This window comes from Electrophorus electricus, chromosome 10, assembly GCF_041902795.1.
Source record: "Electrophorus electricus isolate QZ-2024a chromosome 10, ASM4190279v1, whole genome shotgun sequence".
NCBI classification, from domain to species: Eukaryota; Metazoa; Chordata; class Actinopteri; order Gymnotiformes; family Gymnotidae; genus Electrophorus; species Electrophorus electricus.
Window position 1 is genome coordinate 24,179,994 of NC_137506.1, and position 17,368 is coordinate 24,197,361.

The 17,368-nt window shown below is 39.4% G+C and overlaps 1 protein-coding gene across 3 annotated transcripts; it reads left to right on the forward strand.

The window, feature by feature from the left end:
- The first annotated feature begins 881 nt into the window (after nucleotides 1–881).
- On the forward strand, nucleotides 882–16,049 carry add3b (adducin 3 (gamma) b). Of its 3 annotated transcripts, XM_027000285.3 has the most exons (15): nucleotides 882–1,032; nucleotides 1,685–1,906; nucleotides 3,046–3,178; nucleotides 3,619–3,764; nucleotides 6,803–6,883; nucleotides 6,982–7,131; nucleotides 7,733–7,876; nucleotides 9,563–9,661; nucleotides 10,645–10,812; nucleotides 10,935–11,195; nucleotides 13,249–13,365; nucleotides 13,447–13,536; nucleotides 13,898–14,015; nucleotides 14,862–14,957; nucleotides 15,167–16,049. In XM_027000285.3, the coding sequence occupies exons 2-15, from the start codon at nucleotides 1,715–1,717 to the stop codon at nucleotides 15,502–15,504; spliced, it is 2,133 nt and encodes a 710-aa protein (XP_026856086.2). In that variant the 5' UTR covers nucleotides 882–1,032; nucleotides 1,685–1,714; the 3' UTR covers nucleotides 15,505–16,049. The 3 variants fall into 3 exon arrangements, with proteins under 3 accessions (XP_026856086.2, XP_081577636.1, XP_081577635.1); XM_081721510.1 differs by lacking the exon at nucleotides 10,935–11,195; XM_081721509.1 differs by lacking the exons at nucleotides 882–1,032; nucleotides 1,685–1,906 and adding an exon at nucleotides 2,328–2,451.
- The last annotated feature ends 1,319 nt before the right edge of the window (nucleotides 16,050–17,368 follow it).

Consider the following 17,368-nt stretch of genomic DNA (forward strand, 5'->3'; position numbering starts at 1 on the left):
CTCACACTCTTCAGGGTCCCCACTGTACATCTCTGGTGTCACAATGTGATATGATTGAGACTCAGAAGTGGGAAAGTGAGGATACCAGAGGACTCTCAGTGAGAGCCTCTATACATCTGACCAGTCTGACCATGCTGGCTGAAAGGTAGTGAATCTCAAGTCCTTGGTCGGTCAGCATTTGCTGCTGCCAACTGATTACTGTGCCCTGCAGGCTAACAGCCTCTGCAAAGGACACATCATTCACTGCACTCCATTCTTTGGCCTTTGCATTCTGTGACATTGTGTCAGTGCAGGCGAGGTGCGAACAGGTTTATTGAAGCAAACAGGTTTTATTTATTTTTAAAGGTTTAAGAAAGCATGCAAACTCAGCTCTCTTGAGTGAGGAAGGCGAGCTAGGCATTTATTAGAGCAAGCTAATGCGATGCATTGGAAAACAGCTCATGTGCAGGAAAAGGTGATAGGGAAAGGTGAAATAAGGAACAGGTCAGTGGGTAAGTGGGAACGGGGGAAGTGACTGGTCTTGACTAGCTGCTGATCAGGGGGGTGCGACAATCCCCCTTTTAGTTCTGAATATACTTGAATATACTGTTGAGTTGTCGCGAATTGCTGTGTATTTTAACTTTGTTATTTTATGTGTTCAAAATGAGTAGTGGATTAACTTCTTTTGCGCTGTGGGGAAAAACAGCTATTACTGACGCTGGAGAGAATCTAACAGGATAATCATGTAGCTAGATTTTTATTGTTGTTTATTTGTTTATTTGTTTTTGCGTGTATGTGTGTGTGTGTGTGTGGGGGGGGGGGTATTTGACGCTAGGGTTATATGGATATAGTAGATCACGTGAATCCCTTACAAATTTGACACAAAACACTCCCACGGATAACACGCGGACGCGCGCCTTTCCTGCTCTACGCTGGATACAGCTCAGTAGATCTCATCAGTTCCCGCTTAGCTCGGCTTTCGCACTATTTACTAGCAGTTCAAACATGATTTCATTTGTGAGTATATTCAAAGACTTCGAGGCCATCTGAGCGGTAAGTAACATGTTGCTGCTAATGATTAAAAATCGGGTTCTAATCCTGCAGTTGGGAACTTACTCAATCTTAAACGTTCATAGTGTTATATAACGCAGCCATTAGACTGTTATATCCTTTGAGAGAAGCAGTAGATTCGGTCTGCATGTAGACAGTTCTAACAATAATAATAATAATGTGTGACTTTTAGGAATTTACATCTGTGTGACCTGTAACAGACAGGTGTGCAACTATGGAGAGGTTTCAGTGTTTTATGTCTGTCATATTTTGACATCGTTCAACACTGTGCCTTTGTGTGCATGGCATGTTTGGTTTTTACATTAAATTATCGGTACAGGCTGAGATGGTTCCAGAGATGGCTAGCTATTTTCAGAAGTGAAGAGGTTTGCACACGCGTGTGTGCGCGCGCGCATATGTTTGTGTCAAGTTTTGCTTTGCTGTTGTGGGGTAGAGGTGTGTGTGTGTGTGTGTGTGTGTGTGTGTGTGTGTGTGTGTGTGTGTGTGTGTGTGTGTGTGTGTGTGTGTGTGTGTGTGTGTGTGTGTGGATATAAGGAATGTTAAGAAATGTGAATATCCTATTATAGAAGAAAAATATGTCCACTGATTTCTTTTTTGTGAATATTTGTTTGCTGTGGGGTTGTGTTTGTTTTAGTGTTAGAGTGTCAGGAAGGAGTGTTTGAGGATGAGTGTGAACAGGGAGCAGGGGAGTTCACGAATTCTGCCCCCACGCAGCCTGGACCTCAAACAAAACTACAATGCCAGCACAGGAAAACTACAGTCCCTAGAATCCCCCATGACCATATCATCTGACCTCAGGCAGGACTTAAGCATGATGGAACAAAGGAAGAGGGTCACACAAACACTGCAGAGCCCGGTAACAAACATATACATATACACCTATACCCACACACAAACAACAGTACAGGAGTTCCATAAAATGAATTCATTAACAAAGCCACACAGACACACAGGAAATTCCAGTTAAATATCTCATGCACACACATACACACAAACATGCAGTTGATGTCAGGTACATCTCATACATTTGCAAACAAAAAACAGTAGTCCAGTAACACACACACACACACACACTGCATATCTGTGTATTAAGAGAAACCCACGCTAGAGTTTGATTGCATAACATCCAAACAGTGGATATCCATCACCATGGCAACCATGTGAAGAGACTTGGAGGAATGCTGGCCTTTCCCCAGATGAACAGCAGTGGAGGTGGGACTGTTCAGCACAGGCTTAGTCTAGCTGTTTATGTTTTCCTTATGCTGCATCCATATCAGCACCATCATAAATGTCTACTCCTATACTCACACCTGAATTAGCTTCACACACTAACATCAGAACCCAGAAACACTACACTTAAATGGAACTTAAATGGAAATCTGGGAAAAAGCAACTGATTCTGTAAGTCTAAAAACCTGTTAATGCCTCTTCTTCCAAAACTCTTCCCTTCATTTACATTTCACATTTCAAGTATTTGGCTTTTGCTGTGTGCTGCTTGACACAGCATTTTATCCAGATCTTACACAGGTGCTTTGCTATCTCCTTGTAAAACTTATGTCAGTGTAAGTGTAGTTTTTGCCATACTTGTGGCTTTAAGCATGCAAGGTAGGATTTGACCTTTGCTCTTTTGAGGGAAATGATCTACTTTTGCTCTGTGTAATGCACAGACAAGTTAGTCATTTTGTAAGTGAGTCATTTGCATTCTAAACAAATGATTTACATTTTAAACAACTTTTATTTCTTGAAATGAAGTGTCATTTTAAACATTAGAAAACATAAACACCACTCAAGCTGAGCTTTTGCAGCAAAGCCATCTTTCTGGGAAGGTTGTTAATTTTGGCAAGTGGTTCAGTGCATTGGAGAAGCAAAGCATAGGGATTGAGTCTAGAAAAATTGAAATATTTTGTGTTTTAATGTAGAAATTTTAAATATTTCCTTACTGATGAGGATCACAATGTTCATAATTTTAAATGCAGTGCAATGTGTGTGTTTTAGGTATTTAAGGATGAATTGGAGTGTTTGGTGAGGGAGCAGAACTCTAAATGCAGTGGGTTATTCACTCTGAGCCACATTGCTGACCTCATCATCAACAATACACTCACACACACTACAGCACACAGCTATAATGGTGAGTACACATGCACACGCACACACACACACATCTCAATATTTAACACCAATCAGACAAAGAGACATATTAAGATCAAGAAACAAAGAGACAGGCAAAAAGAGAAGCACAGAGATAAAAAATAATAAAATAAGACTGAATGTACTAACAATAAGTTAGTATTTCTGATCTTACTGGCTCACAAATAGTGTCTACATGGCCATATGGCAGACTTTGCTGGTGTGTCCAGAACATCTTCATTCATACTGTGGAGTCTTGTTCCTACCAAGGTTTCTTCCTTAATCCTGCCCAGGGAGTTTTTCCTTTCCACTGTTGCCATCAGCTTCCTTATTAGGGGCCTGGACCCATACACTGTAAAGCTGTTTTGTGACAATGTGTTATAAAAAGTACTATATAAATAAATTTGACTTTGAAATATTTGCCTGCATGTGTGTCTGCAGGTGTTGGCTCTGTGAGTCCGGTCAATGATGTGTGTGGGTTGGAGTGGTTCTCTAAAGCAGAAACACAGAGCCGCTGCAAACTGGCAAGCCTCTACCGTCTGTTAGACCTGTACGGATACGAACAGTTTACCAATGCCTATATTACTGTGAGTATGCACATATTATTTTGTGCTCTTACCTATACCTCAAATTAAATTGAATTAGATCACTTTTATTGTCATGTCTTTTGCAGTATGTAAATACACGATATATATACACATTAACACACTCTTTCACTCTCTGTTTGTGGGGTGAAAAGGTCTCGTGGTGTACAGTGCAGTGAGCTGTATAGTTACTGTTCTCCTATGTAAATTGCAGAGTGTGGGTATGCTGTGGATTGTCTATAGAGGTCACGCTGATGATGATTCCAGTGAGATGTGTGAGTGACAGGCTGTTACTGGCTATTCAGCAGCCTAGGGAAAGAAACGGTCTCAGAACCGACTGGTTCTGGACTTGTGCTTCTGTGCCTTCTGCCACTTGGCAGCTGCAAGAACAGACAGTGGCTTGGATATTTGGAGTCCTTTATAATTCTCCTGGTCTTCCTCAGGCAGCAGGTGTTGTATAATTCCAGGAGGACTGAGAACTGAACTCTGGTGATGTGCTGGGCTGTCTGCACTACCCTCTGCAGAACTTTCTGTTCGAGAACAATGCAATTACCATACTAGGTGTTTAAACAGTCAGTGAGAATGCCCTCCACAGTACAGGTATAAAATATCCTAAGGATGTGGGAGTTCATACAAAACCTTCTCAGCTGCCTGAGATAGAAGAGGCACTATTGTGCCTTTTTCAATACCGATATTGTGTGTTCTGGCCATGTAAATTACTTTGTGATGTGAACATCAAGGAACTTGAAGCTGCTGACACTCTGCTATTGGTGATAGGGTTGTGCACTCTCTCCTGCTTCCTGAAGTCCACCATTAGCTCTTTGGTCTTATTGACATTTAGAGAATTTTCCTTGCACCAGTGCCAGTAAGCTGACATCCTATCTATATGCTGCCTTGTTGTTGTTGGAGATAAGGCCCATGATCATGTCTTTTGCGAATTTAATGATGACATTGGAGCTATGTCTGACTGTACAGTCGAGGGTGTACAAGAGAGGGCTGAGCACACAGCCCTGAGGGACTCTGGAGTTGAGTGTCATTGTGGAGGTGGATCTACGGATCTGTTATTCCAGTATGCAAATTGCAGTGGATCCATGGTGTCGGGTAGTGAGGAGCAGATGAAGTCTCTAACTACCTTGTGGTGGAGATTAGAGCAACCAGCTGCCAGACATTTAAGCATCACTGGCTATCCTTGGAACAAGGACACTGGAGGCCCACTCTCAACTTCACCTTCTGATGAATGCGGTCACTAAGTCTGCATGCTCATCGATGTCTTGGAGCATTGAATTTGATTGGTTCAACCATCAATGAACCTCTCTGATAGTGGGCAGCTCCTATTTCAGCTGCTGCTTACAGGTGGGCAGGAGCACGATGGAGTGCTCTGATCTCAGTGTAAGTCAGGCAAAGGCTTTGTACGTATCCCAGAAGGGGGTGTAACAATGATCTAAGATTTGTGTATGGAAAAAGAAGCCTGTCTTCTGTAGCATTTGATGTGTGTCTTTGCAAAGGAGCCAATCAGCAGCAGCAATCATCTATAGCTATGTTATCTATAGCAATCATCTATAGCTATATTTATTTTCCTTAATAAGCCATCTACAAATGGAAGGGAAAAGACACCCAGCCATTCTTAAGGCCAAGAACTTAGTGAAAAAGTGGAGCCTGGAAGATGAATGAAAGGGTATCAAAACAAGATGAAGGGATGAATGCATCCTTTGTCATTTTGTGACAAGCCTATGCCTGTCATGGTTTTTGTAGTAGCATTTGAGATACCTCCTAAGCTCTTGATCAGCCTCTACACATGTCTGTTAGTTTTGAGATGATTTCCAGAAATCAAATTTACATGAACTCCAAAATGTTCTATAAAGCCTTTCCTTTTTTAGTTTTTCAACCCTTTGACATAAACTTCAGTTTTTGATCTGCTTTTGATGACATCCTCTGAATGGCAGAAAACACAGTGGAAATTTGTCTTGAGCTAGTAATGGGAAGACCAGCTTGAGACAGGAGGAAAATAGATCATCCACCATGAGGATCATGGTATTATCATAATAAAATGGGAGGTCAGGATGCACCGAGGAAATAGTGGTTTTATCAGGTATACAGTTAAAAGTGCAATGTTAACTCGTATGGAGTTGTTTTACTTTCTCAGTCCCTTTTGAGATCTACACTTTTAGGAGCTAATTTAATCCTTTAAATAGTAGAAAACATTTGACTTCCATGAAGCTCAAATTCAGTATGGTGGGAGCTTCATTTTACATTTTTTGTTTTAGTTAAAATAACAGTTTAAGGGGTGTTTAGGGGTAGTACATATAAATCTGATCCAGAATATGCCACCTCAGTAATTTATTCTCATGAGTCATTTTAAATCTGACCCAGAACATGCATCACACTTAAATTAGTGCATTTCAGTAAGAGTAATTTTATATCGGATCCATTCTGATGTCTAATATGAAAAACACACTTTGGTCTTAAATCTTTTCTCTGAGTTTTGAAATGGAGTGGGTCCTTCAGTCACATTCTGTATGCTGTGATTCGATCAACAGGGTCCAATATAAAAGCTTTAGTTGGCACAATATCAAATACAAAGGTCAAATGGTCTATAGAACAAAGGCTGTAACCTTACCATTAAACTGTTGTCCTCACTTTCAAGCACTTTTAAAAGCATAATGGTGTTCATCAATGGATATTTCAAGTAGCTCATTCATGGAGGTATTTATTAACCAGTACAGAAACCTGTTCTGTCCTCTTCAATTTTGCAACAAAGTCCCTGGTGTACTGCACATCTGGCTGGTCATAAAACCTTTTTAATCTCCTTGATTTGAAGTATATGAGACATGGGATGACAGTTAGTTCAGCTAAGGATTTGTCTGTGACAGGTGAATAATAGAGATGGTCCATGTAATATTGGCCAGAGAGTATAAATATATTTTTAAGGACAAAAACTTTATTTTGATTTGGATGGATTTCTAAATTCCTTAGTGGTGAGTGCCAGAGTGTGCTTGTGCTGGTCCAATGAACACTTATAAAATCAGTCCCTTTCAACCCAGGTGCGTTTGGGCAGAGAGCAGGATCATTTTCTGATTCTTCCTCGAGGTCTGTCCTTCTCTGAGGCTACAGCAGCTAGTCTGGTAAACATATAAATATTATAGGCAAACAAATATATCATAATAAGCAAAACTAAAAAGGACCTATACACTTACTCTAATATTGTGTATTATGTTTGTAGATGAAGGTGAATCTGATTGGACAGGTGCTGGAACACAACTCAACAGGACTGGATGTTGATGAACCAGCATTTAAACTGCATGCTGTGGTTTACTCTGCCCGTCCTGATGCCAAGTGTGTTATACACACACACACACCTGCTACTGCAGCTGTACGTATATACACATACAGAATTCCTAAATTCAGACACTTTGTTGAGAAAATATCTTATCAATACAAGTTCTATAAAGTAACTGCATGTAAACTTGTGATGAGCAAAAATGACAATTACATCAGTGTAAATGTGATACATTTGGTACGATATACAGTAAAATATGCCTTCTGCCACTGCTGTACTTATATACCAGCTGCTGTTACAATATGAAGAGAAACACTTTTGTGATTGTATGGGTACACAAAGTTAAGAAAAATTAGGCTAGTACAATTGTATAATTTTCACACATAGTAGCAATTCAAAGTGTTTTATTGCAATACACTGTCTTGCAATACATTAAAACCTAGTGACCTCTTGACAAAAGCAAAATTTGAGCAAAATTACTTTTTTCCACAATCATGTACAGGTGATTTATCAAAATGCCCACAGAACACTAATCTGGAACATCATAGACTGGTCAGAATGTTCACATCACACAATACTAATTTTCATACAATCATATTTGAGGGTTTGTTTGCATATTGCAGACCTCTGGGATATTGATTTAATTTAATTTAAACTGCAAAGAACATGATGGGTTGTAATTTTCATTTTATAGGTCTCTTCCATGAAGTGTGGCATCTTGCCCATCTCCCATGAAGCTTTGTTGCTGGGGGAAGTGACCTACTTCACTTACCATGGTGAAATAAATGATGGGCAGGAGAGGGTGGACCTTCAGAAGGCCTTGGGCCCAAACGCCAAGGTAAAAGTTCAGTGACTACGAGGAACAGTCACCCTTAAACCTGTTACTAAATGCCATGAAGTAAAGTCAAGACAATGATGTATGACTTCATTAGATATTTTGTACACAAATCATAGTTTACACATATGAAATATTTAAGTATATACTTGATTTGAAATCTCTTGTATGCCAGATTGTTTATATTTTAAGGGCAGCCCCACCATTCTCTCTCTCTGCCAAGTGTAGAAGAAACTAAGCCCTAATTCATCAGTTTTATGCAGAGAAGGCTTTTGTCTTTCAAGTGAAATTTGAGAATACACATGAGGGAAAAACGGTTTATCCAGCATGTGTACAAGACTGATAGATACCACGATAGATAAATAACCACGCTTGTGTTTGTAACGAGCCGGAGGTGGAGGGCGAACACACTTGCGAAGTGCCGGCGCCTTGGCGGTTATGTGAAACGGACCTCACTAGGGATGCCATAACGAACGAGACTAATAGAATTTAATTAATAATAGATTTAATAACAGAAACTTAAGTTCAGAACAAAGGACAGACAGAACAACAGGCTAACAAGGTGATTGCGAGAACTGGGTGAGAAGTGGGCGTAAACACTTCGGGGAAACTAACGGAGAATAACGATGATAAATTTAACTGGAACTAAGGGGGAATACACTGAACCGGGTTACTTATGATCGAATAACAAAAACACAGGTAAGTGGAACTAAAAAGGAAAACCAGACAACACTTGGGTACATGAACAGGGAAAGAGACACCTAAACGAAGCTAAGCGACAAATACGGCACAAACAACTTAGACGAAAACATATAGAGAACGCATTACATACAGCAGAGAACTAGTGAATATGAATAGGGAAAGTAACATGCTGAGAGGGCAACGGAACGAGAATCTAGTGAGATATCCCAAAACACATATGCGCGAAGATAAACGAGATCTAACCAGAAACAAGCTTACCAAAACGAAGAGAGACGCAGGAACGGGGTATACAAAAGAATGCAATTAGGGACAAACTCGGAACAGCTGGACACAAGGGAGAACACACGGGATCATGGAGACTGACAAAAACGCGGAAGTGACTCGGTTGCTATAGAAACGGGGAACGCTCAGGTCTGCTGACGTGACAGTGTGACAGGACTCATGGACAAAAGTAATGATAAATAACCATAGGTGTTACATGGCTCATACCAGTAGTGATAAATGACCCATATGTGTTACATGACTTATATGGACACCAGTAATGATAAATGACCACGTGTGCGTATATGACATGTATGACCTTACTAAATTATGTTTGCATTACTAAATTATTACATTAGTGCTATGTAATAATTTGACCAACTATAGTATTGTTAAACATTATTGCATTTGAATTGGAATGATGTCTTAAATAATGCAACATTTAATTAGCATTTTCAGTATTGCATTTGAATTAGAAAAAAAAATGTTCTGCCATATAAATAAATGTTTTAATAAGCATTCATTTTGATCAATCCCACATTTTGCACACAATTTACACATATTTGGCCATACATTTCATTGATAAATGAGAGAGCTGTATACTGTAAAGGGTCACACTGAAATCGTCCTGGGAAATTATTTGAATACAATGTTGTATATGACTGTTGCTATATTCAGTATGTGTGATTATGGTGCAGTAAATGTATGTGTTTTGAACTATTGCAGGTTTTAGTGTTGAGGAATCACGGAATTCTGACATTTGGAGAAACAATAGAAGAGGCCTTTCATTATGCATACCACTGCAAACAAGCCTGCGAAATACAGGTGCAGTGTATACACACACTGGAAATACTCAGTTTACTGACTGTGTTGGAGAAAACTTCACTTGTCATGGCAGAACCACTTAACCTTGACTGTGGAGTGCATCGGACTTAATCTTTTTTATAAGCATGGAATTTCTTTTAAAAATCAAACCAACAAATCTATCATTTCTAGCTGTAAAAGGATATTTGAAGAAATAACATCCGCAATATATGTTACTGACTCCAAATTTGTCTGCCTGTGCCCAAAATGCTGGATTATATTTAGTGTCTCTGTGACAAAAGTGCTAGATTATATTTAGCAATGTCTCCATGTGACCAAAGTGCTGGATTATATTTAGTAGAAGCAGCTGTATTTGTAAATTTAGATTAAAATTGGAATCTCTTGACTGACAACAGCATCGTTGTATGTTATATAGAAGGTGATACAAAATGTTTTGCAAATGAGAGATTTTTTAATTTTTCAGTAATTTTAGTCCAGTCCGGGGCTGCCTTTGCTCTGTGCATTTCATTTCCAGTAGAATCTTCTTCACATTTTGGTCTATAGCATACGAGCTATTTCATTAATCTGTTTCTGAAGCAAAGTAATAGAGATACTGTTGTCTTTTCTCTCATGGCTGCATCTTCAAGGTTGCATACAATGAGGTTTTGTAGAAGTATTGTATATATTGAGTTATATTCTACTACTTTGTAGATGTACCTAGTAGACCATTATGTTTTTAGAGTCAATTGTAAATTGCAATCCTCCATTCCTGTTGCAACTATTGTAGTCTGAAGTCAACTCACTGACTGTACCAGTGTCCTGGACCATTTTATGTCTTTTTCATTAGTGACCTAAATTTGACAAGCTGGATGTTTGTAATATTAATTTATACTGAAAAAGCGTACACTGTAAATACCTTGTTACATGGTAATTACTGTACATAACTTCATTAGAAACCCATCACAGGAAAAGAGGTTTCGTTCTGTCTCTTTTTTTCTGTCTAGGTAAGCGCACTGTCATGTGCAGGTGGTGTAGAGAACTTGCATGTGCTGGATAGAGAGAGTGTACGGCTCCCTCCCTTGCTTTCAGCTGGGCAGCTGGGGGATGGACAGATCAGATGGAGTGTGGGAGAGGCAGAGTTTGAGTCCCTAATGAGGATGCTGGATAGCTTAGTGAGTGACCGCTCATTTTTTCTAAGTTGCTTTGCTATACGTGTGTGTGTTTTGTGTGTGACATTGTTACTTCTTACTCTGCTGCCATACAGGTTTTTACCTATCACTGTCCTTGTTACCAGGGTTACAGAACAGGTTACGCCTACCGCCATCCTTTACTTAAAATAAAACCTAACCACCATAATGATGTGGAGATCCCAGCAACTGTTACTGGAGTAGGACAGGAGGAACAGGAAGTGTTTCCATGGAGTTCTTACCCATTACTGGGTCAGAGGCGGGACAGAGGAAAAATGCGATGGCTGAACTCCCCAAACAGCTACATGAAGGTGCACATCCAGGAGAACTTGAGCAGCGGAATCTTCAGTCCACACACCCGGACCATGGTAGACGCACCACACATTCACACATTCATAAAACCCACAGATAACACACACACACACACAAACGACACACACAACCACCACACACATCCACACATGCCACACACCCACCCACATGCATATAAACACACACACATTCCCACACACTACATGAATACACCACACCCACATATCATGCATAAACCACACATATATTCACAACCACAGAAACAGGAGCGGGAAGGACAAGGGAAGACAAAGGGACCAAAGACAGAAGGCAGAAGAGACAGAAGACACAAAAACTGGAAACACAAGAACCAGGAACAGACACAGACGTGGGAGCAGGAACAGAACACAGAACAGAAGACTGAAGACAACTAGAGCAACAAAAGGATGAAGAAAAAAATACAGGCAACATGGACCAGGAACAAAAACTGGCACTGGAACAGACACACCGGAATGGACACACGGATGGGCATAGGGACAGAAACAAAGGGAGATACAGGCACAGAAACAGGCACAGTGACAGACACTACAACAGGGGCAAAAACAAAACCAGGCACAGGTGAAGGCAAAAAGAAAGGAGCAGGAAACATGGGAAGCCAGCAGGGAACAGGAAGTGGCATGTCAGGATCTTCCATGCTGGGAACGTGAAGTGGCATGTCAGGATCTTCCATGCTGGGAACAGGAAGTGGCATGTCAGGATCTTCCATGCTGGGAACATGAAGTGGCAGGTTGGTGTGTGTCACGCCAGGAACAAGAAGTGGTAGGGTGGCTTGCGGGACAGCCACTGGTACAGGAGAGGTGACCCTGGAGGAACACAAAGAACCTTCTCAGCAGCTCCCAAGGCTCAAATGGGCTATAGGGAGTTTGCAGTTGTGCTTGAGAACACACCGATTACCTAAAAATGGGTTATTTGAGCCTTCACTCTGCCTACTCACATCTTGTGCTGCAGGCCGCTCCTCCCTGCAGTGTTGGTCAAAACAGGCGGGCTCATGGCCCTAACCTGAGATCTCCTTGTAGTCATAATTTAAGTGAGCTATAAGTTTTTTCCGGGAACGACGAGATGCCTGTGTACCCACATTGCCAGCGGATTTGCTATCTCTGGATTGGTGGCGCTGAGACAGGGTAGACTCAGCCGGAGATTTGTCCCAGCAGAACAACCACATACCAGAGTTTAGCTCTCTACCTGCGTCCTTAGTAGGCTGGTCATTCTGTAATGATGAACGGTTAGGAGACGGATGCATATGCAGAGAAGAGCAAGATTTATTATGCGCAAATCCAGAATCGTAATCATTAGAACAGTCCGGGGTCATAGAGTCAATATGCGGAGTCCAGGAATACACCATAAACTACATGAAACAAAACGTTATGACAAAAGGAGAAGCAGGCTATAACAATGACATCAGCAACGATAAGAACAAACACTAAACACTAGAGATCACAAAGGAAGCTTGGGTAACAAACAGAAGCTAGGATTCACAATGACCAGCAAACAAACTGGGAACAAGACAGGCTCTAAATACACGTACTTATAAGAATTAACAAGATACAGGTGCTGCAAATGATGGCTGGAGATGAACGAAAGACGGAAGCAAAACAAATACACGAGACCGAGTAACCATGACAATATAGATGCTAGGAGGGGCCAACAGTGACACACACACTACACATACCGTACACAACTACACGCCCTTCACACACATTTACACAGCTGCACACAACCCTACAGACACCTACACACCCACAGACACCACACACCTGAACACCCTTCAGTCACCGCACACCTACAAACATCTCCTATGCACACCAACTTCATGCATGTTTTGGTGTAGACTGATAGAAATAAACTGCATTAATAACTCGTGTACTGCATTAATAATAATTTCTTCATTGATCAGTGATGTCTTGAATTGACTGTTGATATGTAAGCAGATGTAGTAATTTTGCAGATAAGATTAACATGGTTATTATTAGTTCAGTCGACCCAAGCTGAGAAAAGTGGAGACTACTGACAGCTATAGATGTTATGGTGGTGTAGGGATATAAAATGCAGGTTGATTGTTTGATGTTACAGTGGATGAAGTCAGAGGAGTCAGGCAGCTGTACGGATACCCCAATCAAGATTGAGGACCCCAACCAATTTGTCCCTCTGAACACTAATCCAACAGAAGTCCTGGAGAAACGAAATAAGGTGAGCAAGTAATATAGGGTATAATTAAACAGTCATACATTTTATCTATACTTTAAAACAGTGGTATATATGTTGTTTTAGATCCGAGAGCAAAACAGAGTGGATTTGATGACAGCTGGGCCAAAGTCTCAGCTTTTGGCCAATATTGTCATAGACACACCTCCAGGACCTGTGAGTAATTTTCAGACAGGAACTAAGTTTTTAAGTATTTTCAACAGTACTTCATACATTTTACCCTAATGCATGACGGTCTACATCACACCATTGCCAGGAAGTTATGGTCTATGTTACAATTGCTAATTTTTTAATATAATAAGTACTTTGAAGCCAGTGTTACCAGCAGCGGATTGTACTTTAAAACACACCATTAAAAAATTAGAATGCTAAAATCACAGAACTCTACATATTTAATTATGTAATATTTACCAATCATTTTGCTAAGCTAAACCACAGGATTATGCCTTATATAAGTACAGTTTCATTACAGAGTTAATAACTTTGGTTTGGTTGTGATGTATCGATGTTTTTGTAGGCTTTCATCTATGAGGATGAAGAGGAAATGTCATCTCTACCACCCAATCCATTCAGCCAATCAGAGACAGAATTGCAAGAGTATACACAGATTGTTGAGAATAAACTCAACCAATCAGGTACCATATACACTAAGTATTCTATTCAAACACTCATGCACACACACACAAAATCTGGCCAGTTTATCTTCAGATGTTTCCTGTTCTTTTAGGCAACTCTTACAAATGGAGAAAGGTCAAGAAATACATTTGATTTATCTAAAGCAAATATTATTTCAGTCATATTTAATTAAACATCCATTATTATACTGTTAACCTAAGCATGATTATTAAATGTTCTAATGGGTCACTATTTCTCAAACGTTTTAACACGCCATTTTGGTTAAATATTTATTCTTAGAAACTGGAATTGCCTCTACCATGATATGTTACCAAGTCTTTGTCAAGTACTACCCACTAGAGTGAGAAAAAATGGAACAAAAACATCAGTGCAGATTTAGATTGGGTTAGATTTTTATATTTATGTTGGTATACAGAAGTGCTGTGTGTAATATGATTTGACAAACAAGGAGCAAACAAACGGATAACCTTAACCTAAACAAAGAACCAACAACACATCTGGAACACAAGGGGTTTAAATGCATGGGACAGCCAGTGAAAAATGAACACAAGTGAAACCATCCGAGGTAGGGAATGACATGATTGGTTGAGAGTGGAGACAGGGATGAAAACAAAAACAAAGAGCACATGGATCTGGGTGCTAAGGCGAAAATGTGCTAAGTATCTAAATGCAATATTCAGCAGTGATTTCCTAAAGATCAGTATGAAATCTGTGCCATTTAATAATGTCCATGTTTTGAGTCCCACAAGACACTTAAGGAGTGTGCGCATGTACAGAAGCATCTGAGAATGTGTTTATAGGGGTGTGTTTCTAAAATCACATTCTTATTCTCTTGCTCCTCGCAGAGGCTGAGGATGTCACTGATGTGGAAGAGATGACCACATATGATGGCTCCACCATCTCCCTCTCATTCTCTCCACTGAAGAGTCCTGAGAAAGAAGGCAAAACCTTTTTCTCGTTCTACCTTATTCATACCAGATGATAGATTTTCTTATGTAACCCTTTCTGTTCATTTTACCTAACATTTTTGTTTGTCCTACAAAAAATTAATTACATTTAACAAAGCATCACAGAACTAGCCCTCAATATTTTCCTTTATTAATTGCATTAATTAAACATTTCATTAAACCACTAATTATTTTTTTCTCAGACACACTCCTAGATCTGTTGCACAATGGAGAGGATGAGTTGCTGCAGGATGATGACATCACTCTACAGGTCACTGAGCTCAGCATCACAAAAGAGATGCAGGTTTCTATAACATCCACTGTCGCTGACAACATACCTGACTCAGGCCCTATTGGTAGCCAATCAAAGTCCCCTCAAAAAAAGAAAAAGAAATTCCGTACTCCCTCTTTCCTAAAAATGAGTAAAAAGAAAGGAAAGGAAAGGGGGAAAGGAAAAGAAAAGGAGAGTGAAAAGGTGAAAGAAAAAGAGAAGATGACTGAAAAAGAGAAAGAAAGAGAAGAAGAAAAGGAGAGGAATTAAAACAAAAATAAGTGAAAATGAAAATTGAAACATTTGAAATCAGTGGCCATACAGAATAGACTTATGTTTTATGGGTACATATTAAAGCAATGACGAGCCTGAATGGCTTAAATACTATACTCAGAGAACTTATCTTTCATCTTCGTTACATTTTTGATTTTTTTTAAACACAGTCTTAATAAGAGCTCTTGTAATTTATGTAAAATCCCACTGATATATTGTTATTTTCGGGTATAGTTTACATTACTACGTTTAAGTTACTCTATGCGTACACACACACATACATACTCATACACACACAGACAAAATGTGTTGGTGGTTCTCTATCTGACACAAGTGCTAGTTTAGCTACTGATGAACTTCCTGACTGCATAATTGCTGTTTTGTGCATTTCTGTGGGACACAGAGTGTATTTGCTGCTTCTGTGAGTGATGTGTGGATTAAGAGTGAAGTGAAGTAGGGAGAGGTGTTAATGGCTGTAATTATTTTTGATACACAGAAGTTATTCAGGATTTATGAATATGGACATTGGTAGTGTGTTATATTGGTGGGGTGGAAACCTTTCCTGTTAGAAGTGTAATGGTGCCATAGTGTGAAAACACTTCTCTGACATCATCAGCCATAGTTTCAGTGCTTATACAGTGGCTTCTCACACTGCTCTCAGCAGTACTTTTAAAAATCTGGTACATTTTAGCTGTAAGCATAAAATGCTTTTAAAAGTAGGTTAAATACAGAGTAAAAAATAATTTTGTGAAAGCAGGTCTACAGTATCTAGTTTTGTGTAAATGCACTGGATGCTTTTCCCTATTCTATAAATATGCAGTTAAATGTGTTTTGTAATAGAAACTGCCAGTGATCATGACTTTCATGGCTGGTTAAATATTGCCTTTGTGGGTAACTACTGTAGTGTGGTGGTGATGTGTACATGTTTTGTATCCTTATTGCAAGTGTTAGTTACATTTTTAGTTTTTTATTATCAGTCATCTAAATCAGACCAGTGCAGAAGAGCCAAGGTCCTGTATAATTCTGAATAGAGGAGGCTCCATGCACTTGTTTTTGATTGCTATATATATTCCACAGATGAACTGACCTAATGTGAAAAATTATTTTAGGTATAGGAGTTGGTTAGCTATCTGTCCAAGCTATTCAGACCTGTATATTCTCTAGCTACAACTGCTACAGCTGTAAATGTTGTAAGCACACACTTCCTACGAAATAACAACTAATGCCATAGTTTGTATTCATCTCTTATCTGACATTGAAAAAAAATGCTCAGATTGCTCAGATTAAGCTTTGTTCAGGGGACCTGGAAGTACCTTGTTAACATCAATGCCAAAGGTTAGAATGATCTAGTATGTGAGTAAACTTTGCAGATTCGATGACATTCTAGATAGCACCAATAGAGAATTGGATACAAACGCTACATTCAGAGAGTCACTTTTTTCTTCTCTTTATGGACACTTAAATCCCCAACTATGATAAATTTGTAAGTAGCCAAAAAGATGTATCACAATTTACAATATTCCTATAAAACCTCAGGAGGCTTATGTGTAGTAACAAGTGTAAACAAATTTATCTCTGAGAGTAACATTTTAAATCAACAGTTCCAAACACGCTAAACTGACGATACTTATATCCATATTCAATAAATTCATTGCAGTTGCATAGTTTGTCAGTTTCTGTCAAACAAAAAACAAAATTATACTCAATAAACATTATGTAATAACATAGCTATTGGTTATTAAACATGCTATCAAAATACCATGAAAGAGATTAATTTAACTTTGGAGAGCAATGTCATTTCCCATTAGGGCACAAAGTATGTCCTTAGCATGTTTCACCAGTTTGAATAGTAAAAATGTGT

Coding starts and splice junctions, on each gene's coding strand:
- add3b (XM_027000285.3), top strand. CDS start 1,715: ATGAGTGTGAACAGGGAGCAGGGGAGTTCACGAATTCTGCCCCCACGC. Junction 1,907..3,045: donor CACAAACACTGCAGAGCCCG/GTAACAAACATA, acceptor TGTGTGTTTTAG/GTATTTAAGGATGAATTGGA. Junction 7,132..7,732: donor ACACACCTGCTACTGCAGCT/GTACGTATATAC, acceptor TTCATTTTATAG/GTCTCTTCCATGAAGTGTGG.